Below are 27962 nucleotides of genomic sequence, written 5' to 3' on the forward strand. Positions count from 1 at the left end.
TAAAAAACAGCATTTCATTTCTATTTAGCTTGTTTTTCTTAGAATGAAGCTATCGTTTTTCAAAAGCACCATCAGGTGTAATGAGTTGGCCTTTGGAGAACAATCCTCAGGGTACAAACTTTGAACTGCTAACCAAGTTGACATGGCTAGGGGAAAGCAGTGAATTTTGTCCAAAGAATAGCAGTTAGCTTAGAGAAGGCTGTAAAGCAGCACTTCTGAGGAATTGTCTAGCTGTAAGAATATACCAAAATGAAATCTTAATTAAAAAGTAGGCTTTGCTACTAGTTAAAGGAAAAAAACCCAACAACCACAACAGGGGCTTCCCATGGATACTTTCCAGTTTTATTCTGCTGCCATAACATAGTCACACAGAAGAACTGAAGTGTAACAGGTCATGCTCTGCATTCAAATCTTTTTAATAACATTTAAACAAACCTACTGAAAGAAAACATTCCCCAGTTCTTTATTTGAGGGAATAAATTAAACACAAAAGAAAAAATACATACATGCTTGAAATAAATTTTAACATAGATATTAAAAAAATTTTGGGCAACATTAAAGAATGAAGTCTCAGAACCAGCCTGATGTTCTTACATATTTCAAATGAACGTAAATTAAAATGGAACATACTTATTTACTCCTCAAACTTTAGTGCAGCACAAAACAGTTTTAAGTGCCCTGGCACCAAAACAATATACAATTAGTAGACTAGGCCATTGGTAAATTTACCATTTTTTATCTGTTTTTCTAATGCTGTAAGCGTGCATCATCTAAAGCCAAATGTGATAGTATTTCTTCATGTCCATCTCTCTTCCCTCAAATACAGCATTTATCTTGCTGCCAAGATGTAGCCAAATTGAAACCCCAAGTACAAATTAACAGAATGACATCAAGCATGTTCATACAGACTTTGAACTGGAGAAATGGATGCTGAGCTAAACTTTCCAGACCATTCCTACCTGAAATGTGACATGTTTGTATCTGTTACAAAGCTGACTGAAGTTTTTAAGCATGGTTAGCTAAAGCAACCATTGAATATAAGGTTTTGGGCTTATAGTAATTAGCTTTTTTTCCCACCACCAGAAGCTTCTCTCCTAATAATTTGTCATACATGATAAAGTGGGAAAGAAACTTGGAACTCAAACAAACATACATAGCTCTCAATCTTTGCTAGTTATGCCATAAGTTGGACTGTAATATATGAAATTAACAAAGTGCAAATGACTGCCAAAAGCAAAATTTGATGTCCTGATTGTTTTTTATCATCAGAAGGCTTTGTCTTGCTTCTTGCAGCCTTCAAATTGCAATTTTATAATTGGAAATACTTTAAAACTGTACATACCAGTATTTATGTAGAGGAAAATTATGAACAGTTACGCTCTTCCTATTAGTCCATATAACTCAGCTTTAAGAAGCAGAACAGAATATATATCTGAAAAACATCTAGTTATATAAACATCTTCACCTTGTAAATTAGAGATTAAATAAAGGGTTTTAACAATATCCTACCTACTCTAAAAACACAATACTACATATTTGAAAAGCAGAATTGCATTTATTCAGTTGGACCCTGCTGGTGTTCAAAGCCAGGTTGAACAAGGCCTTGAGCAACCTGGTCTAGTATGAGGTGTCCCTGCCCATGGCAGGGGGCATTGGGACTAGATGATTGCTAAGGTCCATTCCAACCCCTTAACATCCTATGATTTCTCTTAAGGTTGCCTGTTTTTTATTTCCAAGGATGCAGCTTTAAGGAAATAAGTGCTGTATCATTCTTAGATGGAGGGATTGATAAAAGAGAAAATGCATGAGCATGGGGCAGGATAGAGTAAGTGCTTATGTTCATTTCAGAAATCATGACATCTGTGCAGCCAAGTTACAGAGAAGGTGTCGGGGAAGAGATCTAAAAGTGGATTTAAATTTTTTTTCATTAATACCAATATACTGGAATAGTATTACAATAGGTATCCCAGTTACATCTCTCTTATTTCTCTTGAAAAATATTTTCCTCTCTGTCCCATGAAAAAGCAACTAGATAGATGTCTAGCTGTTACTGAATTAGTATCTCAAGTTGTTTTTAATAATACTTTCATAATAAAAGAAAAAAAACTTCAAGTCAAAGTGCAAGCCACCTTGTTTCAGCCCTTCATAAGAATGTTAATATTTTTCCTCATTCATCTTCATAATTTTTAATATAAAACTTCAATGAGATATTAGGAACTTACAGTCCTGCATCCCTCACTGTACAGTCAAATCAGCTGATACTTCCTCTATTCAGCCCAAATGAATCTGGAAGTTTCTTTTCAAAATAATCATAGCAACATGGTACTTTTAAGCTGTCCTGTTTCTACAGAAGCAATCAGCAAATCTAAACTCTTAGCCTATTATTGTAACAAGAATTTCTCTGAAATATCTCTGCTACTTATTCAAAGTTTTTTAAAGTAAACTAGAAGTTAATTTTTCAAGTTTTGATCAGCTACAATAACCTTTCTATGATTGCACTGTAAACTGTTCCAGCTTTCTTATTTAAAGGAACAAACTTCATATCCCAAAGCCCGCTTAGTGGATGCTAAGAATATGAAAAAATGTTATAGAAAAGGTTACTGATTGCAAGTGGGAAAAGTGATAGTTGAGTTCCTTCCAACATTAATCCTAGATTTTTTCTAGGCTATTCAGGCTCTTGGAAGCCAGTTTGAACTCCTATGAGCATAATCAACCTGAGAAGCACAGTTAGTGGAAAATTCCCATATAATTACTAACTGCCAGCATTTTTAATGCTGTATGTTAACTTAGTCTAGTTTTAATCTGACCTTCTGAAATGAAGGTTCACAATAGCATGACTTGAGCCATACAGAAGAGGACTCTTGACAAAAGTTCTCTTATTTAAGCTGTGGCTGATGATTCAATGTCACTCCTGCTAGTAATACCTTAGCTGGAAAAAAGCCCCCAACAATATCTATCATCAGGGCCTAAAAATGGGGTGGGGGAGAAAGAGGAAGAGGAAGATGAAGACTTTATCTTCAGGTACCATATACTATTCAAGTACCACGTAAGAAAAAGGCAGCAATAGGAAACTTGAAGATAATTTTACCCACAGAAATCAATTAAAAATATGTCTATAAACACAAAATTTCAGTACTTAAAATGCTGCTATTTTGCTGGCTTCTCGAACTCCACTCAAGTAAGCTCCTGTAACGGTCTGAGGAAAGTGCCTATTTGTGGCCTGTATCAAAAAAAACAAAAACAAAACCACAGAGAAAGAAAAAAAGTCAATTGTTTCTGAAACTGATAGTAAAAAAATTTAGTTTATAACATCATTTCTGTTTGCCTTGATCATATACCTACATTTTTAAAAGCCATGGGAAACTCCTTAGAAAGAATATTAGAGGAAACACTCAAGATTTTTAGCAACTTCAAAACTTGCAAGCAAGTCAGCTACAAAAGCAGCAGTCTGTTCTGCTATCTGCACTTTAGTGGGGCAGGTTAAGTTCTGCCCCAGTACAGAATGCATCCTACACCACCATGGTGCATTTGTTATGTTACCCACAAGTGGAGTAACAGACAATTTGACTAAAAATTCATTTTACTTCTGACCTGAAATATTTGGCAGACTTCCCATGCCCAGTAATAATATGAATAGAAAGGGTTCTGTGTCAATTATTAGCATATTTATCTAACAGAATATTTAAATACTACCTCTACATTAATAGTGTTGGATAGCAAGAGATGATCTTCCATAAGAAACTGCTCCCAGTAACTCTAATCAATGGTAACAAAGATACTTACCTCACCAGCAAAGAAAACTTTTCCTTGTATGTCTTCAGCCATCATGTCGTAAGCTTCGCCGCTGCCCCCGGTTTTCACAAAGCTGTACGCCATCTGCAGCCAAGGGTCATTGCTCCATCGGGTAACGAAAAACTTCTCTGGCTCAGGAACCTCCTGCATAACCAAAACAGAAGTTAAGCACTGCAAAGAAAAGCTCAGAATTGCACAGCTTTTTCTCAAACAGTTTCTAGTCATCTTTGGAGTATTTAGTATTATTAAGAAAAAATTTGATCACATTCCAGAATTAAATTCCTTTTTTTTTTATTACAGTACTAACCACAAAAAATAATTTTGTTTGCTAGACTCGCCTGATGCCTGAAACATCACAGCTGCACTATTCTGAATGCAACAGATCTGCATATTGTAATACACCAAGAAGTACACAAGAAAAAAAACCCTTAAAATACATATACACATACTCTTGTAAACAATTACAAAACTGATTTTGTTCAACATGTACATATGTATAATGTAAGCAATTTTTGTCTTGGTTAGGCATAATGCTTGTAACATCTAGCTTGTTAAATCTCAAAATTCAATTTTCATTTTGGAGATAATTTTATCCCAATGGATCAATAAGATTATTTATCTAAGATCAGAAAATGAGCTGTCTTAAAAACTAGGTTCAGGGAGAAAACAAAAACCAGGAAGTCAGGGTCTGGCTGAACCACAAGAAGTAATACTGTGTATTCTTTGTCACATTGCAGCATGCAAATTGCACAGATTTCTGCCAAAAAGAGCCTGAGTAACACTTGTATGAAGGCTTAGTCAACTACAACTGTGTCTTACTCTGGAGGAGATCATGACAAGTAAACAGAAGCAGCTCTGCTTGCCTCTTGCACAAGGTCTGCTATCCACAGATAAATTCCATTCAGGCAGCACATGAGAAACTCAAACTCAAGTGATCAAAACAAGGAGCAGCCAAATATGCCAAGTTGTATGGATGTCCCAGAAGTAGTTCTGGTACACCCCTGAAGCTATTTTGTCTTTGAAAAATCCCCCTACATCGTCCTCAGGTGACTGAAATTCCCAACTGCTGTAAACCATGGAGACAGCCATGAAAATCACTCTTCTGGACCAGAGTGGCACTGAAACCAAAGACCCATTTGCTGCATTTTCATGAGATCAAGATACAGGTATGTGAACTTCCACTGCATATGGTTCTTGTAACAATAAAGCATTACTAGTGTATGTTTCTAGGAATAGTTGAGTTTTCAGATACTGAAGTTCTTCCAAGATAATTAATCCTAACATTTGAACCATCAGTAAAACTTGAGAGATCACCCCTGAACACAATCATTCATGGGGATCTAACTGTTTGAAGTAAATTAATTGAGGCATTATTGTCTCTAGAGTAGAATGCAAATAATATTGCTAAGTGATAGTGTTTTGTTTGCCTAGATTTCCCTGATTTTCCAATTAGTTTTTATCCTAATGATGATCTGGGTGAAGGAAAAAAGGTAGAAATTTTTATCTAGGGTTTTTTTACATTCAGGATGTAGGGCCCTTGCTATATCGTTTTGCCCATACCTCCATCCTAAGACAGCTGAGAAAGGGTTGTTAGTTAGCAGAAGAGAAATGGATTGGATTGGTTTGGGGGTGTTGTAATTTCAGTTGCCTTGGCATGGCAGAAGGCAGAAATCAATCAAATTCATCTAGCTTAAAGATCTTACCATATATTAGAAGTGGTGATGACCAGAAAAAAAGTGACAACTAAGTAAGAAGTATGTTTTGTGTTACCTGCCTGAAGTACTGCTTTTAATTAATTTTGCTTTTTAAAAGCATTTTAAAGGATGGTAGTTCATTTCTATTTTACAGTTATATACTACTGTCCTTCAGAGAGATCGAAGGTATTTCAATATACATTTTTCACACAAAAGACCAAAAATTGTGATTTTTAGTATGTCTCAAAGAAAACCTATGCCCTGAAACTGACAAGAAAAGAAAAATAGTTTAAAAGGTCAAAGGTCTGCCTATACATCATGAAGTACTACACTTGAAAGCTTTATTCTGGTGACAAGTTAATTCATGTCTTAATAAAAGAGGCTTTTTTCTCTTACCTGCTCCTTAAACAGCTCTCGGAGTACAGTCATGCACTGTTGCAGTACTTGTTGGTCATCTAAATTCTTAATGGCTGTCACAGCATCTCCGGTGACCACTGACATTAAAATGCTTTCTTTGCCCTAAAACAAGACCTTATTAAGTATTTCATAAACAGTCTCTTTTAATTGGTATTGCAAAGATATTTCCAGCTGCAAAAGAATTGTTGTTCTAGAGAAAAGTGGGTTTGATTCCTTGGAACAAAGGGTGCATATTCTACAGTAATTATGCTCAAATTACTACATCTTCTGATGTCTTGTTCACAAATCTGTTACAGTCAGCCCCTTTTACTACTTGCTGAATTCACTGAAAACTTCCTATCTACCTACTTAAAGGCTGTACCCTCAAAAAATTACATTAATAGCGTTATTCTTTGTGCACCCTTCTAAGCTTCAGTATTCTGCCAAACTTTCACCTCCATTTACAAAAATGTGGTGACAGAGAGTCTATTTAAATACTAGTTAGATATGTTTTTGTTTATACCAATACTAGGTTCTTACCAGCAGATTTTGGACCAAGAAATGAAAGGTCACGTCTACTGGTATTTTCCTTCCACCTCAGGACATCTGCTACCATGAGAAGTTTTAGAGGTGAAGTGGTGAGTAGGGAAGAGCCCACAGGTTCTGAGTGCCTTCAAAGCACTCTGCATCTCTTGTTCATGTGAGGGAATAATTCTTCTGTTACTGACTTTGATAACTAGTAGAGAATAGCTGTCAAGAAAATTAAGCATTATATGTAGGGTCTCTGAACAGCACCAGCACAGTAAACCTCTTGTAGCAGGAGCTTAAGAGTACTGGAGAGAAGTCATTTAAGCAAAGTTGTATACAGGCACAGATCAGGCAGTAACAGAGCAGAAACATCACAGGATGGTCTCCTTTTGGAGTGAGACATCAGGTTACAAAATGGCCTTTTAATTGCTGCCAAGTAGTAAGCAGCAGCTGTTGTAAAAGTATGAAGAGGTACAACATAAATGTGTAATGTATCTGCTTGGAACTGGCAGGGAAGAGAAACGTGATGTCAATCCAGTGGTTTCAATTTGCTTTGAAATTCATGAGTATGAAACTGACCCTACAGATCTCAGTTTCATGCAGAACTTGATGTTTGTCTTTTCTTCTGCTATTCCAAATAGTTACTCAGACTACTGCAAGCCAGTAAGCATTAGTAAGTCAGCATGATCTTTCTAACTGGATTTTTAGCTGATGTAATAGGGGAACAGAGTCCTAAACTGGAAGTGACTAGTAGCCTTTTTCCCACATTAGCAGATTTATAGTAAAGAATTACAGACTTGTCTTCGGTAGAGATTGAGAATGTACTTGCTTGTATATTAGTCTGTATCTGAACAATGGAAAACATTCCCATTTATTACAACAAAATATTGATGAGCTTTATCTAGATAAATAACACTGCTTTTTCCACTACTCTGAATAGCTGCAGATGGTGGGTGGGGATGGGAAGAAGAAAAATTTTGTTGTTTAGTAATGATTGCACCTAGATTACAACCTGAGTTTATGAAGGGCCAAGAGAAAACACACTTGGAATATATCATACCTCTGGATCCATGTCATAGAAGACACTAAAGAGCCCACGTTGGCTGGAATTGGGTGGAACATGACCAAAAAAATCAGCTCCTTGAATTTTACTGTCCCAAAATCTATATGGAAACTGCAAGGCGATCTAGAAAGATATAGAAAAATAGAATTTAAGCATTTCATGCCACAAAACTCATAACAGGATGTAGTTTATGTTCTTCTAATGTGTTTTCCTGTTTCCACTCATTTAGACACAGCTCTTCCTATGAGTGGGTCTCAACAGAGAATAAATGAACCTGTCCTCCAAGTGGGACAGGCAAAGAAAAAGAAATGCTGATGTCATAAATTGCAAATGCACAGAATATCAAATCCACAATGGAAGTAATTGTGTGAACTGCTCAAGTAATTCAGCAGATTTTTTTTAAACCTAATGTATAACTTAAATGAGTGGCATCCTGTATTTAGAGTTTCTTAATCGTGTCTTTAAATTTCAACACTGTCATAATCCTGTTTCTGGCATTACTTTGTTACTGTTTTGTTCTAAGCACACATCTTACAGGGGAGCTATTCAGGAGAGGCTGTGTTTTTGTATTGGGAAAGGGTAGGAGATTTTTCACTGGTCCAACACACAACTTTCAGTATTCTTTGCAAATACTTTATGAATTTACTAGGTTAAAATGACCTGAAATAAACACATTACTGGAATTCTGAAAGATCCAAGACCATCGTGAATCAAAATTAATAACAAAATATTTAAGCCATGAAATTCTTCTGTGAACAGTTTCTTTAAAAACCCCATTAAGTTGTGAAACCTAAGAAACAGAAATACACATGATCCCCAATAACATTTTGCTCTCCTGGGCTACTGTATACAAGTAAAACATAAATGTATGTTTATGCATCGTAAACCTTGATAAATACACTGCAAAAGCAACAGGGACAAAACAGCCAATGTTTCTTTGAAAAGAAGATTAAAGATAATATGAAATCACTTACTTTCTCAATGACTCCTGCTCCCAAACTATTAATGGCTTTAATTTTTTTTTCTGACAGTGGAGGATTAAACTGAATGGCATTTTTCTGAAGAAGGGCCAGTGGTACAGTCACTAATACCTGAAAGAAATAGCTACAGTCACAACAGTACCAAAACCTGAATACAGTACTTAAGCCTCACAACACCCTCCTAACTATCTTGGATTATGCTAGTAGGATGCAGCATAATGAGCCAGACATTTCTAGATTAGTGTCTGGTTTTAGTTCCCATTAATGAGAAACACATGCCTTACATTCAGGTGAGAACAGAACCCTCAGTTCACTGATTTTAAGTCATAGTCTGATGAACTGCTTGTATCACAGTGGCTAACCATGCCACCAATACTTCAGTAAATTATAGTCAATGGTTCTCAGATTAACTAAGCTGTCTGTTTGAAATGAGAGATAGAAAGTCAGTGATTTGGTTTGAATTGAATTCCTTCAGAGATTTCTTCTCTTTAAAATACACTCAGTAACACTGTTGATGTCAATCTAATCCAATCTTTATCAAGTGTATGTATCATTTTAAAAATTACTGAAAGCTAAACTACTGAGCATGAAGAAGGTGGGGATACAAGGAGTAAGAGAGACTGAGAAATAGGGGTTGTCAAATCCTGGAAATTTTAACATGATACACATGGCTAACGGGGGTAAAGCTGAGCAGGGAATGGAACTAGATAACATAAATGTCACTTCAAAGACCAGAAAAAAATCTATTTGCTTCACATTTTTAGTACTACCCTTTATAGTCCTTAGTTTTTCAAGCCAACTCATACTGAAATCTCAGGCATGCTCACCAAAAATGAGGCTCTAGGACACCCAAATAAAGGCCACTAAAATACATGAGTATTCATCTTTGAATAGGGAAAAAATGGACTAAGTAGTATTCTGAGAGAAAGAAAAGGAAAAAAAAGGACATGTACTGTGTGTTCTCTAAAATTCTTAGTCTTGAAGTATACTTGGTACCTTTTGTGTTGTCCACACTGTTCCATCTGCAGTAGTGACCTGCACTTCTTCACCAGAATAGTCAATACTCTGAACCTATTGAAAGACACATTGAGAGAGTGTACTACAAAATGTACATATGCAATGCAACTTCCAGCAAGAATAGCTAAAATAGCACTTGTCAGCAATCTAGAAAGTGATTAACACAAATTTCCAGAGAAATTCTGAAAGACAAAAAATAGCCTTCATGAAGCTGAAAAAGAAAAATCATCATGATTCTAACATGTAAGACCATATAATAATATTTAGGTACTGACAGTCCTCAGAGAGAATTTCAGAAATGTTGAAATTGTCCTCTTGGTTCTTTTTAAAGACAAGTTGAAACAGTCACAGGCACAGATTCACCTGGTCCCAAAGAATACAAATACATGACTGGGTGTTTCAAAGCCATCCAAGCCAGGCACTGCATCAATGTTTTCCAGACTCACTGGGAAATTCAGCCGGATGTCCAGCCCTTCTGCCAACTTGTCAATCACAGTTGAATATCCCACAGTTAGAAGAGTGTGATCTCCAGCAAACTGGGCAAAAAATTCATTGTGGTCCCATGAGCGTGCAGATACCTGTGGACAGAACATACCTGGCTGTTTCTACTGGTGAGGGGACATGGGTACTATGAAAAGTTCCACATTTTAGAAGAAGCACCTTAATCCCTTTGCAACTGGGAAAAAAAAAGTGTATCACCAGAATTTATGGTGATACAAAATCAGAATGCTTATTTACCTAATGCTAGTATATAACATATAAATTGCTGGATTAAAAAAAGGCATAACATGGGTTGGTCACTAGCAGGGAATTTATGGTTCTGCTTAGGAGATAAAACAAGGAAAATAGTACAAAAAGCCAGGTGAATTGCAGCGTATTTATTTCAGTTGACTGTATCTAGCCAAGTAATCAGATTTTACAGCCTTAGGACTTCATATAAAAATGGAAAGAGCTTATTTCCCAACACAAAGAGGAAAATAAGACACAAAAAAAAACCCAACTCAATGGAATTTTTCTGTCACTTTGGAGGTTGTTCCATGACACCTTTCATTGACCTTGTCCTCCCGCCCCTGCAACCTTATAGTTAATAAAACAGTAGTATTTGCACTAAGCAATTGCCACTTAGCAGTGAAAAATCTGAAACAATTCTCAAACTACTATTCAGATGCCAATTCCTATCATTGCAGATGCATAAAATCAATCATGTTTTGATTTCAAAATTGAAGGTAAGGTAGATTTTTGCATCTTTCTTAATTCCCCTGGCACTCATGGAATATGAAAATTCAACCTATCAAAATATTTTCCAGTGACTGCTCTGGTACAGCATTGTCTTGTAGATTTATGTTATGTTCTTGTGTGCTTCTCAGTTCAGATTTGTGCATCTGCACGTATCAGTCAGCTGTCCCACTGCTGTAGTACAATTGACACTAAATGTCTTTAAATGTAGCAACAGGACCAAGTGAACAATGCACTGCCAACAACATGATACTTTTGTATTTCCTGAAGCTGCTTGGCTGAAACTGAAGTCAGGAGGGCAGCCAAGAGAGTACCTAGGAGTGGTGAGCTGGGGCTCACCACCAGCAGGTTGGAACGCTTCAGGAGTCAAATGCCTTTATTCTCAAGATATATAGCAGGGTAGAGAAATACCTCAGTTTCTAAACAGAGCTGAGAAGCAGAAGTCACACCCAGCATCTGAGGAGGACTAACTCTCCTGTGAATCCTCTCATCTCAGCAAAATGCCCAGCTCCCTTCTAACCATCTACTCTCAACTTCTACTTAAAGAGCATCTCGCTGGAAGCACATCAGGAGCTCCCATCAGATTAAATAAGGCAGTGTTGGAGTCAGTGTCTCAGTGCTTTCAAACAACAGGTTATGGGTGTAGGAACAGTCAGGATAGCTGTTTCTTCCTCTAGGGCCAAGGAATGGATCAGGTGATTTCTCAATGTTACTTCTGACTCTGTCTTCTGTGAAGCTCAGTCACTTCAGAACACAGCTGTCAAAACCCACCTGAGAGAGATTGCTGCCGCAGGCATATTCCAAATTACTGAGATGGAACTGCAGTACTTTTTCTTCCAGCTCACTGAACTGGATACCAGACTCCTGAATAAAGGCTTTATATATCTCTTGTATTTTTTCTGTAAAAGAACACATTTAAAATAAGAATATATGACAATTTGTCAGAAGTGCTACTGCATTTCAACATGCTCTTCCCTGGATCACAAGATTTTCATGCTTATTGCTAATTTGTACCAAGATGTTTTTCTTCTCATAGAAAAAAAAGAAAAACAAAACCACAAGATCTTTTCACTGATAGAGTATAACTTTGTTCTTTACTCACAGGTTTCTGAGTGAAAAAGGAGAGAAATTAATTGTTTAGCTATCATCAATGTAGAGTTGAAGATTTCAGGTAAAATACACTTTAAGATAATGGAGGATCCTTGCAAATAAATCCTGATTAATTATTACAAAATCAAAGAACTGCAAAATTTGATCTAGGGCAGACTGAAGAACATAGGAGTTATTAATTCTGTCTTACAGAATCCATGCTGAAGAGATTTGGGAGGCAGCCACTTCTGAGCAAGTTTATTTTTTGCTGTTGAGTTTGCAAGCTGTGAGTGTGGTGGGAGGCGTTACCAATGGAGATGGGACTATTCTTGCCAGCAGAAGGCTTTGATCAGGCTCTTTTTTAGGCAGATTAGTCAAAAGTATAAGAGCTATGTCTAGCATGGCCTGCTTCAGCCAGAAGCAACTCTTTGGAACTGCTAGTGACACTAGTTATACTGAATACTGAAAAAGCTACCTCATGAAAACAAGATACAATATCAGAAATACTTATTGGATTTAAGATCAGATGGACAGCCACAGACTTCTAAACATATCTGATGTAAGAACCAATTTAATATAGAACTTTATGAACACAGCCAACATCTTCACTTTGCAATACATGTCTCACTTACCACCAAGAGGAACATCTTGATGTTGGGTTTTATCTTTTCTCCACTCAGAGACAACATCTAGGATGGCATTGAAATGAAAGTCCATACGTTTATCAATAGTGGGATCTGTTATCCTTCCACCTTCCTGGATCAAGTCACATTTCTCCCCTAGTTTGTGCATTTTAATGCCAAGCTTAAGAAAAAGACATTTTATTGCTTTTTTTAAGTATGGAAAACTACATCACCCGCTCAAAGTTACTTAACCTAAGGTGAGTGCCTCTTATTTAAGTGATAACATTTAAAAACCATCAACATCATTAGTCAGAGTAACTCTTGCTTCAAACTTGAATATCAACAATCCTTCTATCTGTTAATTGTCCACAAATTGTTTTTTCCCACTTTTCCATCCTTTCCTTTATTGTGGATTCACAGAAACTTTCTCTGGAAATTTCCAGTCAGGCAAGGGAAAGTTGCAGTATAGAAATTTAGTCTGGTAAACAAACATGATGAACCAGTCTCCTTTATTTCTACCTCAATTTATTTTCTAAGTCACTATTAGAATCAGTTACTTTCTACAACTTTCTGGTGTCTGAGGCCCAAACAGTTAGCTGAATTCAGGAATTGACAGGCTATTGCTTGCCAGTTAATCACCAATGTTATTAACAACCAAGCAAAGAAAGAAATTATTTGGAATTAAACCTTGCTTTGCTTGTCCAACCTGCATTGAAAACACAACAGAGCTAAATTCAAATAAAGATGGTTTTGCATTCTACAGAGTCAATCCAGAAAAAATAGCACAAATACAGTGCTAATTTCTTCCAAGGGGCTTTTTACTTAGGACATGCTCCAGTGCTTTTCACATATCCTCACATCTCTCTAGGCTGTTGGTCACCACTGCAGATCTTAAGATACAGCTGAACTTTCAATGAAAAATTACATTAAATGACCACAAAGGGATGAGTATCTAAAGTGTATCCAGAAGTCATTGTTCCCCATTTCATAAATAAAACATGATTTTTAAAAAAACCACAGAATTTCTTCATGGCACTACAGGGCATTAAACAATGAAAATGGCATGGGCTGGGTTTGCACGTCTCTGAGGAAAACCCATACTCAGATTCCACATGGAGAAATTCAGATTCCTACCTCCAAAAAACCAAACCAGTAAGTAGAAAAATTTTTTAAAGAAACTGAACTGCAGCATGTTTGCATCAGTAGCAATTTAGTTGTTAGACATGTTGATCTTAATTAGAGCAGAATTTGACTAGAAATATCGAGAGGCAGTAAAGGCAAATCCATCACAAAAGCAGTAGCCTCCCCCAGTAAAGCCTTTCTCACCCCTAAAGAAAGCTGCTGGGGACCTTCCACGTTACTACCTGTAGAAAAGAGGAAAAAGTGGTTTCTTCTGGTTCTGAAGCTGGAGCCACCTTGCTTTTTTTACATAATGTGCCTGAAACCATTCTAGAGCCCTTCTCTGTTCCCAGCTGTTATCAAAGACATATTAGCAACATGGGGTTTACTGACAATGCAGAACGGGATTTTAATCATGTCACAAGAAAAGCACTCCCACCCTTACCCAGCCATCTGAGCCTGGCTTTAACAAGTTTTTCACTAGTGATAATCATGACCACTGCAGGAACCCACTTGCTCACACATTAGTGCCATTGGGTTGTTGACACATCCATTGACGATTTGTGCGCCTCTTCCAACAGTGACTCCTGTGAACGTCTTGTCGTCCCACACTCGGCCACCAATTCTGTCCTTAGCTTCTAAAACAATGACCTGTGGCAAAATGCAACTTAGTAAATTGCAAGATTTAATTCTATTAAACATATCTGTTCAACTCCAGAGCAAAGGAGAAAACAAAACACAAAAAAAAACCCCTGAGCAATCCAGCAATGTTAGCAATCTTAACACTTTTTTCATTTCTGTATTATTTGTAGCTAATTTATGCATTTAAATCATCTTAGAAAAGTTACACTTTGGGATATACACATATAAATATAACTGTTACTTTAGAAACAAGCCAGACAAAAATAAGCCTTCTTTTTAAAAAAGCTGGAGATTTATTCTGGAAATCCCAAAACTGGAATTTAAGGCATGCTGCAGGCTATTGAACACAATGATCTGTGTGCAGTGTCTGTACAAAATCTATGCTGCATGCTGTTTAATTTTAGATACAAATAAATGCTTGTTTTAAAAAGCAGGTTTACTCAGTAAAACCCCAGATTAATCAGGGTGCATACATGTTTGTAACAAGAATGTAGGCTTTTTCTTTTTGATGAACACTTTTCAAAGAGAGCAAGTCTGATTTCTTAATGTAATCTACTCTAAAGTTTCTTACCTTAATTCCAAAGTTGTGCAGTTGCCGGGCTGCTGCTAATCCTGCTGCACCAGCCCCAACAATAATGACAGATTTCTAAAAAATATTAAAGTATTTAAATAAAAATAGTTAGAAATAAAATAGAAATTATAATTTCACTCTCATTTGCTAAAGGTAAAAATGTTTGTAGAAGTCTAGGCTCTTTTGTCATCTAAAGTAATCTGTGATAACTTTTAAAGATGACAGTGCATTTAACATAGAAAAAAGAGCAGTGGTAGCCTTGAAAATAGTTAAAGTTTTTAAGGACTTCAAAAGAAGATGCCTCAAGTTTTTTTAACAGAAAGAGCTGAAGCAACAAAAAGTAACAAAAGTAGGACTCAAATTTATCAGACAAGAAGCATACTTCCCTTGTAAATATTTCAATCATAGATTGAGTTGACCAGTAAAAACTATTTTATAAATGAAAAACATCTACAAATACGGTTTCCAAACATTACAATTTCTAGGAGATATCCTGTTACAGAATACAGTAATTTAATAAGCTTTGGGTGCTATCTAACAACTTTCTAGTCATAAACATGTTCCCTCTTAATCACAGTTCTTGCACACCAACCTGGAATAGCAGTTTCCTCACCTATGGAAGCAGAGGTGTATTACAGGAGCCGGAAAACCTGTATATTTTTCACACAGTTCCCATCCATTTGAACAGCACATGGGAAGCACAAACCCATGGGAATGAATTCCATAGATCTTAGTGGGAAAAAATCTTTTTTGGAAAGAGTCTCATTGATGTAGTTACCATACCCATTGAAGGCATAAAAAAACAATGTTAAAAACTTTCCATATATTAGCTTTTAGATGTAATTTTACCTATCATTCCATCCATTTATGTAAATGAGCCAAAAATCCAGAACGAAAAAAAATTATTGCATGCACCATGTAGTTTTATAGCACTAATAATGTAGGGATTTATCACAGCAACTTACATTGTGGTATTCCTTAGGAAGAAGGTACTGGTCAGAACTGACTGACAAAACCCCTGTATTAATTAACCCTTTCCTTGTCATAAAATACAGGATCCTCTCCATTTCCTGCACACAGCGGATCCGCACAAGCCCCCGAACAATTATATGATGGATACATTTTTGAGGGGTGAGAGCCTCCTGCAAAGGAGAAAGGAAGAATAGAAATTGCTGATTTTTGAATATTCCATTTATTCATACACTTACATCATATTTAAACTGTAAACCAAATGGTAAAAAAATCACGCCTCAGGCTTCTGAGAGCATTTTAAAAGATTTTTTGTGGAAATTTCTTGTTAGCGAGGTTAACACAGTAAAGTAACAATTTATTAAGTAAGATTAGCATAGAATAAAACCATGTGAGTCTACAAGAGACTTTTGATAACTCCATGGTGTGTTCCATTAGTACAAGAATGGTATTGAAATAGATTCTGATTTACAAAATGAATCTACATGGTGGTGATGTTCACAATGGCATTCCAGTAAAATCCACTCCAAAACAGCATTCTGAAGGAAAAGGAGATTAATATCCAAAACTTTTCACATAAATGCAGACATCCATATCAGAAAGAATTGGTATGTGAAACTTCAGGAGTTTGAATTGAAGGCAGTGCCATAGGCTTAGCCTAAATAAAAAGACAATCACTTCCCTGTTCAACAATCAGGTTAAAAAAAATCAAATAATAAAACACCACAAAACACTGTTTAGACATCTTCAAGCATCCCTTTAAAAAGTTAATAGCTGGACAAGCACTGTAGAGTTACAATAATTTTAAAACTTTTGATTTTTACTGCAGAAGGAGCTCCTATGCAGAGAAGGGAGAGAGAAAGGGGAAAAGAAGGGGGAAAAGAAGGGGGAAAAGAAGGGAACCCAGCCAATCTTAGAATGGACTTTCAAAAACATGGGAGCAATTTTTCTCCCATGAAAATTCACCCCAAATATGGGTGCATAAGGAGACATCCAAGGAGTCTCCAAACCAGAAAAGCTGCTAATATTTTCAAACAAACAAATTAATTATCAGCATCTCTTACCTTGCAGTTTGTGTACCACAAAGCCAAAATCAAGTTTCTCAATGCCAGGTACATGGTAGGATCTCGTGAATATTCTGGGAACTCATAGAGCTCATCCAGTTCCATGACATCTGGCCTCACACAAAGTGCTTTCCCACATTCATTGGGCTGGTAAAAAGGCTGGAAATACTTGTTCATGCCTGCAACTGCATAAAGAACACACCAGGAATTAGTCATACTCCCTGATATCATCATGTCCTTCTCCCTCTAAAACAATCCACTGACCTCACACAGATAACAAGTAAGGAAGCTTTCCAGCCCCTAGGAGCCTCCATAATGACTTCATTTACATGGCTCTCCTCCCTCCTGCCCTCTAGGCTGTGCATTAATTATTGTCCTGCTGCCTCATGGGTACGCCTTGGACCTTTCAGAGCTGAAGTTCTGTCAAAGAAATAGTAACTTTTCATGGCACTCCAATGCCATGATGAGTCCAACAAGGCGTAGAATCTAAATTCAAGTGTGAGTACTAGCATCACTGTACAGACTCAGGCAGTACTCTGAACTCCTTTCTTCTTCAACACCCAATACTGCCAGAGGGGGTAATAATTATTCATCTTCCACGTTCAGTATTGGTAGTTCTATGTAATGAAGTTTTCTGTTAAGCAGATATAACATCTGTTGAACATATGAACAGGTTTATTTTCAGCACCTAAGGAGAACAAAGCCTGCTAAGACAACACATAAGCTGAAATTTCCTCACAGCACTCTCTCTGAGATGAGGATGACAATCCTGAATTATTTTTCCCTATACCTGACCTATTCTGCCAATCTGCACTCCCAGGCTGTCAGTAGCAAAAAAAAAAAAAGGAAACCTAAACAGAATCTGAATGCCTTAAGAAATAATTTTCTTTTCTTCAAAGCCCCAAAGATCCATGATATAAAGACTAGCAGAATCCTAGGGGTTTTTGATAAATCTTCATTTCCTTAAGAATGCAAACAGTCCTTAAGTACCCGCAAGGTAATTTCTTGTTTCTGTACACAAATGACAGTGGCACACAGAAAACCTCTGCAGTGGCATCAAATGACAGAGGCAGTCACACAGAGACTGTGTATTAGCGCTGAGAACAGAACCAGTGTGCTGAATCAGGGCAACTAATGTGCCTAATAAACTCAGCTATAGGACAAAATGTATCACACTATTTAAGCAACAGAGCCCTGCAGATGGCCCTTACCAGTCACATTAGGCACGCTCTTTAGGTGCTCTAACTTCACAAGGTTGGATTCACCAGGTGACCGATTAGTGCTGGTACAGGATGGACTCATGCCCACGCAGTCTGGATAATATGCAGCTAGAAAGGGAGCTGCCACACTGTCTTTCAGCAAAGGAGGGAGTATGAGCATGGAGTACCACCAATGGTCTGAAACTTCAGCCACTCTCTGGCCAAGCGGAGAAGTGAAGGAAAGAAGGGAGAAGAGAATATGTCAATACTTCAAAAACATTGGAAAATGAACCAATTTCCCCCCTCCCTCGGAAAATGAGACCAAAAAGCACTAGAAGTCCCAATGTCAGAATTGCAAGTCATAAAAACATTTTCTCTCCCTCTTTCCCCTTCTTCAGCCTGACACAGAAAACCTGTAGTATTGATCACTTCTCAGACATGGAGCTGAAACTTCACAAACTCCACACCACGTGGAAAGCAAACAATTGAGACATGCCATAACAACACATCTATGCCTTATCAGGCCCTTTATAAAACATTTACAGCCACTTATGAATCCAGAAATCTGAACTGAGAACTAAGTCCACACTAACTAATTTAATTTAGATTCTGCTATCCCCATCAAAGACCTCCTAGAACCCTAAGAAGTGCTAATGATTCACCCTTAATTTAGAAGTCAGACACGCATCAGGGAAACAAAGCCACAAAGCTTCTACAAGAGTCAACAATAAGCTTGAATGTGTTCCCTGTAGAACACAAAGAAGTACCTCAGGTATACTTGTGAACATGGCTTATTAAACAGAAGTTTATATGAAATCAGAAATGAAGGATGACACGATCACAAACCCCTTGAAACACCAACATACATGTTGTATGTACATTTTGTATTGCAAGGGAGAGGACAGAAAACATGCTTAGGTGCTCTCTTGCAGTCTTCAAAAAAGTGAGACTAGCTTGACTAAATATAGAAACCACCTGAAAGATGAGGAAATTTTAGGATGGGAAATTTTACTTGAAAGCTGGCAACTGAATACTATTTTGCCTGATCAAAAATGAGAATTAGGAGTAAACTTTGAGTCACAGGCCATGACTAAAGGATACCACAAACCACTTGAAAGCTACTTAGTATGGTAAGGGAAAAGGGGAAAAATATGAGAAAACTAAAGGCCCTAGGCTCTGTTGCAAATAGTGTTTCTCAATTTCCTGAGCAAGATGCATAAATACTGACATAACTGGTCAAAGAAGCAAAATAAAAAAGGAAATAAATATGTCATGCTTTAAGATTGCTTTCATATTGTAGGACAAATGAGGAGGGACAGCCACTACTCACCAAGTCCTCAGGCATGGAACATTGGTCTGAGCCCTCAGACTGAAAGAAAACGGAATGGTATGAGAGCTATTCTTAAGCTGTATGGAAAAAATTAAGTATAAAGCAAAATAATTGTCTATGGCATAATTCTCTAAATTAAAAAAAACCAACATTTAAAAGTGCTTAGTGTTAACCTTCTGTAGCATACATGAATGTTAAAAAAAAGAGGTAGAGAAATGTGTAGGTTAAAAACACATCACACCATAAAGCAAAAGCACTCTAAAAAATGATTCACATTTGTTAAGTAAGTTTCTACCAATCAGACATTAAAATATACATACTATTCCATAAAATGGGAAAGAACACTGAAACAAATTCAGAAAAAAACAACAGAATTGTATAGAAAAATAGCCCACATTTTTTCAGAGCAACTCTTCTAGTCTAGACTATAAAAGAGAGTTTCCTTATTTATTTTAAGAGTAACTTTATCAAAGAGTTTCAAAATTAAATGCTGACTCTTCAGGTTTTCATGCGGTCACTATTTTCATGTTATGTTTTTTCATGTTATAAGTGCTATACAGATTCTATGCCACTTTAAGGACTCTTTCAAATTTCAGGAGTTACCTTCATGCCAAAGCTGAAACTTTTTATGTAAAGCTCCATGACAGACTTGATAGCAGTTAGGAAAAGCACATTGAGCTTTTCAAATGCTTTCCTCAATTATGAAAAAAGGCCACACATAACCGAAATGAGAATTTTGGTGCATTTCTACTTTGTACATGCTGATAATAATCCCCTAGCTGAAGAATTTTACAATTGACTGTGCAGACAAAGATATTTCAGACACTTTTTTCTTGACAGAAAACAAAAATTCTTGACAGAAAACAAAAATTCCAAGCAGCATGTAAGCCTGTCACTGTGTAGCTCTCCAGGCCATCAGACTTTCATTTTGACATTAGAGACACTGAGCAGCAAGCAAGAAGAAATTAATTTCTGCAAACAAGAAATCCCAACTTGTTAAGTTTCAATATGAGCAAAACTGTTGTGTGTTACCTTGGTGGAATTGTTCAGTTTCATACCACATCTGTAGGTTTTTGCTATTTGTGGTGTCAGCTGGATTTCCTTTGTCAGCTGACGCCATTTACCACATTCCGGTTTTGTGCACTGCACCTACAAGTCAAAAAACAAACATGTTTTTACTTGTTGCTTGTGATTAGAGATAAGATTAATGCAACTTAAATAACCAATTAGAAAGAAGCCAGGCATGGGAAAGTTGTAAAATATAATTGTTAGATATGTTCTTGTGTAATCATCAGATCATAAGTAGTGTTTGATCTACAGAAATCTTGTACCTGTTTCTGCAAAACTGAATTTCTGCACAGAACCTAAGGCCAAAATTAATTCAATTCCCCATTACTATGGTCTTCAGTAGACTTTGCAAGCATTACTTAAAAAATATGTTCTTCATCACTTAAAGAAAAAACAAAAAAAATCTCAAACAAAATACCACTACCACCAAACTTCCTTCCATTCCCATCTTTCTTCCGGGAAATACAAAATCTGATTTCAATGTCTTTCACACTCACACTTTTCCTGTCAAATCTTATTCTACCTGAAAATCACAGCTGCTGCTTCACTGAAAAGTAACAGAAGATTGGTCTTTGTGGGGTGTGGAGAAAGTCTACAACAGTGGAGAAAGTCTCCAACAGTGGAGAAGCTGATGAGATTTTTTTTATCTTGAGCTTTTTCATAATCCTCTAATACTAGGGGAAAAAACCCAAAAAAACTCAGCTGACCTGCTGCTTGAACAGCAGAATATCAGAATCACATCAGAACATCACATTCCTATTAAATAAATCACCTTTCACCTTACCCAGTAAGGAAGTTGTTGATCAGCCATAAAGGCTTTTGGACTGGGCTCACTTTTACCATTGCTTGTCCAAATCCTTTTCCAGGCAGTGTATTTCTCATAACCATCTTTATGGCTAAGAAGAAAGAGAAAACAGCAAGCAGTCAGAAAATTGAATATCTAGTTCACTTCAAGCAATAGCAGTTCCTCTAAAATTAAACATTTTATATAAGGACAGAGAAATAAGTCTGTAGAGAGCACTTTATTTCTGCTGTTGAAAGGAGAGAATCGTGGTTCTTACGACAGCAACAAATTGCATCTTGACCATTATTTCCCGTTGCTTATGAGTGCAATTCCTGGTATCTAAGGCCTGGACTGAGTGATGGGTACTGCTGAGCACATAAGCACACAAAAACCTGGGCAGAGCTGGATGTAACTCCCACTCAAATGGGAAGGAGCTTGGAGCTGAAAGTACTCTGTCAGCCCAACAAGAGTCTTCATGGTCACTGAACTGCAATAGTTAAACTGATTTCTAATTGCTTTTTATTGTACCGCTTTAGAGAGACAAGGTCTCCTGAATGCACAGTGTAAACTGAACTTATAAAGGAAAACACATTTAGTCATAATTGTTCTCATAATTTAAAGTCTTCTGACATTGTTTTTAAAAAAGACAAAAGCTTCAGAATAATTGCAAATACACAAACCAGCCTGCCTAAACTAGCCAGTTTTGTTCACATTGCCCTGTTTAAGTTGATTAGTCCATACAACACCTGCAGTTTTATCATCAATGTCTAAGCCTCACTCTGACCAAAGCAAGCACAGAGGAACAGTCTTTGTATTATGTTTATATACATGATGTTTCAACAGCTGCCAAACTTTAATAAGCTCTGAAAGGACACAACCTTAATTGGTCAATCTACCTTCGATAATAGTGGTCAAAACATTCATTGCAGAAGTGCTCCCCACAGGACAGATGGTACCATCTAGACGTGTAGCCATTTTTTGCACATCTGTAATGCAGGAGACATAGAAATAGTTTTATAGTACATTTAGGAAAAAAGAAATCTTTCTATTGACAGTAGCACGTTCTAGAAGAGGAACACAATATTCAGAACAAGCCAGGGCTTTATGTTACATTCATGAAGACTGAGTTACACATGGCACTACAGCCATACAAATAACAATAAGGTCATTCCAATTGTCTCAAACATTTCCAGTTTCCAAACTAAGCAACACCAGATGCAAGGGAGGCAAAGAGTACACAATGTGCAGTTTTATAGTTGGTCTGGCTTTCAGCAGCCTCCCTCTAACAATGGTCAACTGAGCCTGTCTTTAGTACCCTATAAGCAGGCATTTCCTGAACATGAAACAGTGAATATGTGCTGTGACACACTAAGCATTTTGGAAACGTGTAAGATGACAAAGCTTCTCTCCACAAGAGCTTAGAGTTCCTTTACTTTGTTGTATTTTCTTCCAATATTAGTGTAGCATTGGGAGGGATCATTTAAATTAGCATTTTTCTTGTACATGTGATCCATTGATTCATAAGTCATTACAATGTTCTGTCCCCAGAACAACTGACAAAACTGTAAAGGCAAATCTGAACACAAAACAGATGTTCCCTATTTTTTTCTCATGTACAACTTGTGATTTTAACCCAGTGAGACAAACCCTAAGGAAGCAGTTATGCATTCTCAGCATTTGTTCTTTACCAGTCTCAAAAAGAAATATCCATTACAAAGATTACATTCATCAGATAAAGCAATCATTCTTCAGTTTGAATACTCTCATTAAACTCACTGAAATTATTCAAGATAAATGCACAAAGTCAAAAGCAGTGACCTAAGCTACTGACTCAAGTAGCCATGAAATGAGCTCATCTCATACAGATAAAGTTGAAAGTATGTACTTGGGGGGAGGGGTGGAAAGATGAAAATCAAAATATTAAAATAACAATTAAAGAAGATGAGTAAGCAGTATGTATTGTTTCCTAAATAAAAACTGTAGCATCACCAATGCTGATCTCACAGGTGCTCACTTCCCAGACAAGTCTCTCAGGGAACTGCCAAAACACTTGGCTTCTCTATGACAACATCCAGAATACATTGACTTCCTGGCATCAAAGAACAATCCATGGATATAACTAAATGAAACACATAGTTAGTTTTATTTATTTTTCAGTGCTATAAAGAAGGAAAGTTTGTCTCAATTATCAGGGCGGGAGGAGTGCTACATAGCTACACTGTGCCTGCTTCATAATGAGGTCCAACATGTTGCCTATTATAGGTACACCTTGCCAGTATTATGCATTCAAAACCACCAAGTCAGAATGCAAAAGCACTTGTGAAAGTGCAGAGGAAGTGTACAAGAACAAAGAGTTCAGGTAAGTATGACTATCTCTCCTAAAATTTCAAGGCTAGAATCTCACCTCAGACTGCAAAGCATTCCAGTGAAGGAGTGGTAAAGACTTTCTACAGTAAATTATGGTTTCATTTTCCATCTTGAAAGCAAGTTTAGCTTTCTCAGATTACACGAATATGCTCTCACTTTCACAGAAGCAAGGCATGTTCCAGAAGACACCATTAATAACATAAATAAGCATATCCCAAAGATAGTCTGTATCTGAATTAGCAACTTTCACAGGAGAAAGTTATGGACAACAGGAATAACTTGTGACATTTTCCTGGCACCTTAAGACTCCTATTAGCACTATCTTTCAATTCTCCCTCTACATTTAGGTATGAAGGGATTTTTCAGGAATATAGTTAGAATACTAAACTTCAGCTGCAGGTTTAGAAAGTCCATGAAAATGCAAATAAAAAGTAACAAACCTTTCTGCTGCACTGGCAAAGCAAACGGGACATGTTGCCGTGCATCCAGCTTTTTCACACTTTCTATATTTCTTCTCTGACGCTTCATCATCATCATCTGTTGCTTCAGCTGCTTTCTTCTTCACCTAATAAAGAATAGCTGGAATCTGACCATAAATGACACAAATGCATCTTCTACAAAGCAGCATTCAGATAGTTTTGCAGCTTGTGAGTGGCATCCCATAGTTAAAACAATCCTAACAAAAATCTTTGCAGCCATTGTGAACTAGCTGCAGCATGAAACAGCCATCAAATTAGGTCAGATTTTTCCAGTAAAAAAAACCAAACAAACAAACAAAAACCCACCAAAAAAAAACCTCCAAGCCCACAGTAAAACTGGAAATATCATTTATATCTAAAAATTTCTCGCCTTGGTCTAATTGACGGCACTGAAGAAATGATAAGCAAAGCTTCCAGTTTAAGTAGTATTTTAAGCTCCATCATGTGTTAATGAGTCAAGCATCATGCATTCATTTTATTTCTCCTTCAGAAAATGTCCTCTTTTAAAGTACTTTTTGGTATTAATTACAAGTGGCAATCCTATCTGTGCCTCAAATAAAATGTTAGGGTAGGCTTTTTTGGATACAGGCATTTTTTTGGATACAAAACTGTATACCAAATGTCTCTTCTGGGCCTCAAAGGTACTGTGAATTATGTTGTTTTAGGTCTCTGTCTGGATTGGCAGACAGCTTTGTCTGACTGTACAGAAATCTGTGATTGTATTTTTAACACACTAAGTACTTACAGGTTATATAGAGTATTTATCTTTTCTGAATATTCTTTGCAAAATGACCTGCCTATTCACGGAACTAACTCATTCTCCTTCTCTGTGGATAAGAAGTCCCAGACCTAACTTACCCACAAGGAAGCCCACTTTCTTTACAAATGACACCAGAAAATAAAATATAGCAAAGTACAAACTCATGTGTTTTTAAATTATAAATACCTGTCTTCCAGAACTTCTCAGAGGAAGGTTGTCTGGAGACTGGTCTGAAGAACATGCCTTTTTCTTCGTTCGTACCCTTCCCGTTGACATTGTATTGCTAGAGCTGAAAAAAGGTAGGCAATAGTTAATTAATTTAAATTGCTTGACTTTGCAGAGCTAGTCACAGCCACTCACAATACTACTTTTCACAGAGTTACCTAGGTAAGAATCTGTTCAGCTAGACTGTTAATTCGAGAGGAAAATGGGAATGAGGCACTGGGGGAAAGGAACAATACTACTATTTTAAACTAAATTCGGCGTTAAGATTAGATCCCTGAGTACCTCTTGACAGGCTGTTCCAGATCAGCATATCCTGGATTTCAATAATCTGATTTGCATTACGTGAAGACCTGAACTGGAATTTGGGTTGGCAAAGTGAACAGACAACAGCTCAATGCTTAATGCTGATGCAAGCATTCAAATACCACTCAGAGTAACACTCATGCTGCTAACTACTGATTTATTGGCAGCAAGAGATTTGCACTGTAAAGCACTTTTCCAAACAGTGTACTGAAGAGACTTTTAATACCAGATGAGCAACCAGTTCCAAGACTTGCACAGCCTCCTATGAAAGGAGCTCAGAATTTGAAATCTGGACTGCCATTATATTGCACTTGTGATTGGAATATTACAAAGTTTGTTGTTAAGTATTCCACAGGACAAAATAAAATATTTACGGCATGAGAGCGCTCTGTAGCTGTCTTTGACTGCATTGGTAGGAGCACAGAATGGACCACAGTTAACCATGCAAACTGGAAACCACAGAGTGTGAGAAAGTATGATGCAGAAATATGAAAGCATATTTAAAATCAAAGGCATTCTTTTCACAGGGAGCAAAGCACAAAGACAGCCTAGAGGAAGGAGTAAATCTAAAGAGTGCTCTACAACATAGAGAAATTAAGTGGAAATTAACCCCTTGTACCACAGCACTGCATCATGAATGTTATTTTGTTGTAATAGGGATCAGTTGGTAATTATGTTTTTGGGAGGGTTTTATTAATATATGTATGAGACTTCTCAATTCTCCCTGTTTCAGGATGCAATTTCCTTATTCAACCTGTCAGTGATGGACAAGGCAGCAGTATCTTTGTTCAGAAATTCTGTTAAAAATCAAGGTAACAAGAGGAGAGTGGGAATTTTTACAAAATTTTCTATTAAGCTGACTCAAGTGAAGTAAACTAGTGCTTCATTTTCCTCTCAAGATAGGAGAAATTATTTGTGAGAGAAAGACAAATCACATGAGGGTATCCACACATGAGAAAAATTAGTCCAAACAACCCAATATAAATTTAAACTTTGTTTCTTGTATGTATCGCCTCCAATTACAACTAGCCAGAGGTAGGAAAAAAGTTATTTACTCAATCTGTATTGGTCTCTGGAAAAAAAAAAAAGAAAATTAGCATCACTTCACTGTAACTTACCACTGTATGGGGGTGGATGAGTTTGGAGAGTAAAGAAAACCAACCAGTTTCATTTACATGAGATTTCCCTAAACTGCTGCATGACGCCCCAGAAAATGGTGGCTTTTTCCCCTAGAGCTTTTTTTATGTATCAGTGGCACAACAGTGTCTCTCTGTGTCACCTAGTCTTCTCATGGTAGATAATTGTTGTGACATGCCATGGTCCTTACAGTCGGAAGCTTCCAACCGAGGAAGGAGTAGCGAGCAAGGCACCAGGCGACTCATTGTGGTGACCATCAGGTGATCACAGTCTGCTGCTGCTGCTGTGGGGCCCTTTTATCCAAGAAGGTAAAAGAACATGTGAATTTTGCATTATGTAGGTGAGGAGTAGAAAAAGTGTCAATCACTAGGAAGTTTGGTAAAAATATTTCAGATTCAGAGAGGCTGCCCGTTTTGAAAGACAGAGGTCAGTTGTACAGAATTGCAGGCATATCTTTGCTATTACCCCCTCAATAGGGGTAAGAGGGAGGTGGAGAGGAGAAAAAGATCAGATGTATGATACTTTGTGCCCACTTCCCCTGACAAACCAAAAAACACCCTCCCAAAAAACCACAAATTTTTATAGAACAAACAAACATGGCTTACTCTACGAAGCTTTACATGACTTTGCATCCTATCCTGTAGACATCTAACGGGCTGAGAAAATAAGCCCTTTAAAAGGAGAGGGATGCATAATGCGTGAATGTCACATTCAATAACGTTTCATCCGTCTGTAATGCGTGGCCTATATCGGAAAGCTTTGTGGGGTTTACCCGCACAGTCGGCAGCGAGTTTGTCATTGGGGAAGAGAAAAAAAATTAAGAAAAGAAACAACACAAGACACACGCTGTCAGAGACGGGGAGGAAGCGAGAGCAGCCCGATTAACACGGCGAGTGCACACACCTCTAAAACTCAGCCCGGAGTCGAGCGGCGGCGCCCAGCCCCGCCGGCCGCGACAGTGACAGCTGGCGGCGGGAGGGCGGGCGGGGGTCCCGAGGGACAGCCCGGGCAGGGGAGCCCCCGCGGCTGGGCTGCCCCGGAGCCGGGCGGGGGTCCCGAGGGACAGCCCGGGCAGGGGAGCCCCCGCGGCTGGGCTGCCCCGGAGCCGGGCGGGGGTCCCGAGGGACAGCCCGGGCAGGGGAGCCCCCGCGGCTGGGCTGCCCCGGAGCCGGGCGGGGGCGGTGCCGCCGGCGGGGCAGGCGCCGGGCACTCACCTCGGGGCCGGGTCACTCGTGTCCACATTCACGCGTGTCCGCGCCGCCTCCTGCTAGAGCTGCAACGGGAAAAAAGGGTGGAGAAGGGGGAAGGAAGGGAGGGAGTGAAAAAGAGACGGAGGAAGGAAGAGTGAAGCGGGGAGGTGAGGACGGGGGCAGCGCTGGCACCTGCCCCGCCAGCCCAGGGAGGAACAAGCGGCCCCGCGGCGGGCGCTGCAGCTGAGGGAGGGAGTCACTCACCACCGCCGCCGCCATCCCCGCCGCCATCCCCACCGCCATCCTCCTCCTCCCCGGTGCCGTGCACCCTCAGCCC

At 38.0% G+C, this 27962-nt stretch overlaps 1 protein-coding gene across 2 annotated transcripts; it reads right to left on the reverse strand.

The window, feature by feature from the left end:
* Window positions 1-320: 320 nt before the first annotated feature.
* On the reverse strand, window positions 321-27918 carry KDM1B (lysine demethylase 1B). Of its 2 annotated transcripts, XM_059470874.1 has the most exons (22): window positions 27890-27918; window positions 27650-27708; window positions 24957-25059; window positions 23972-24096; window positions 22061-22150; window positions 21165-21276; window positions 20345-20461; window positions 19313-19351; window positions 17995-18199; window positions 16784-16968; window positions 15716-15892; window positions 14751-14825; window positions 14051-14188; window positions 12428-12599; window positions 11478-11605; window positions 9917-10048; window positions 9450-9524; window positions 8448-8564; window positions 7471-7596; window positions 5883-6005; window positions 3784-3936; window positions 321-3220 (listed from the first exon to the last, which is right to left on the reverse strand). In XM_059470874.1, the coding sequence occupies exons 3-22, from the start codon at window positions 25044-25046 to the stop codon at window positions 3137-3139; spliced, it is 2463 nt and encodes an 820-aa protein (XP_059326857.1). In that variant the 5' UTR covers window positions 25047-25059; window positions 27650-27708; window positions 27890-27918; the 3' UTR covers window positions 321-3136. The 2 variants fall into 2 exon arrangements, with proteins under 2 accessions (XP_059326857.1, XP_059326865.1); XM_059470882.1 differs by lacking the exons at window positions 27650-27708; window positions 27890-27918 and having other exon boundaries at window positions 23972-24110; window positions 24957-25052.
* Window positions 27919-27962: the final 44 nt, after the last annotated feature.

This window comes from Ammospiza nelsoni, chromosome 1 (assembly GCF_027579445.1).
Source record: "Ammospiza nelsoni isolate bAmmNel1 chromosome 1, bAmmNel1.pri, whole genome shotgun sequence".
NCBI lineage: Eukaryota > Metazoa > Chordata > Aves > Passeriformes > Passerellidae > Ammospiza > Ammospiza nelsoni.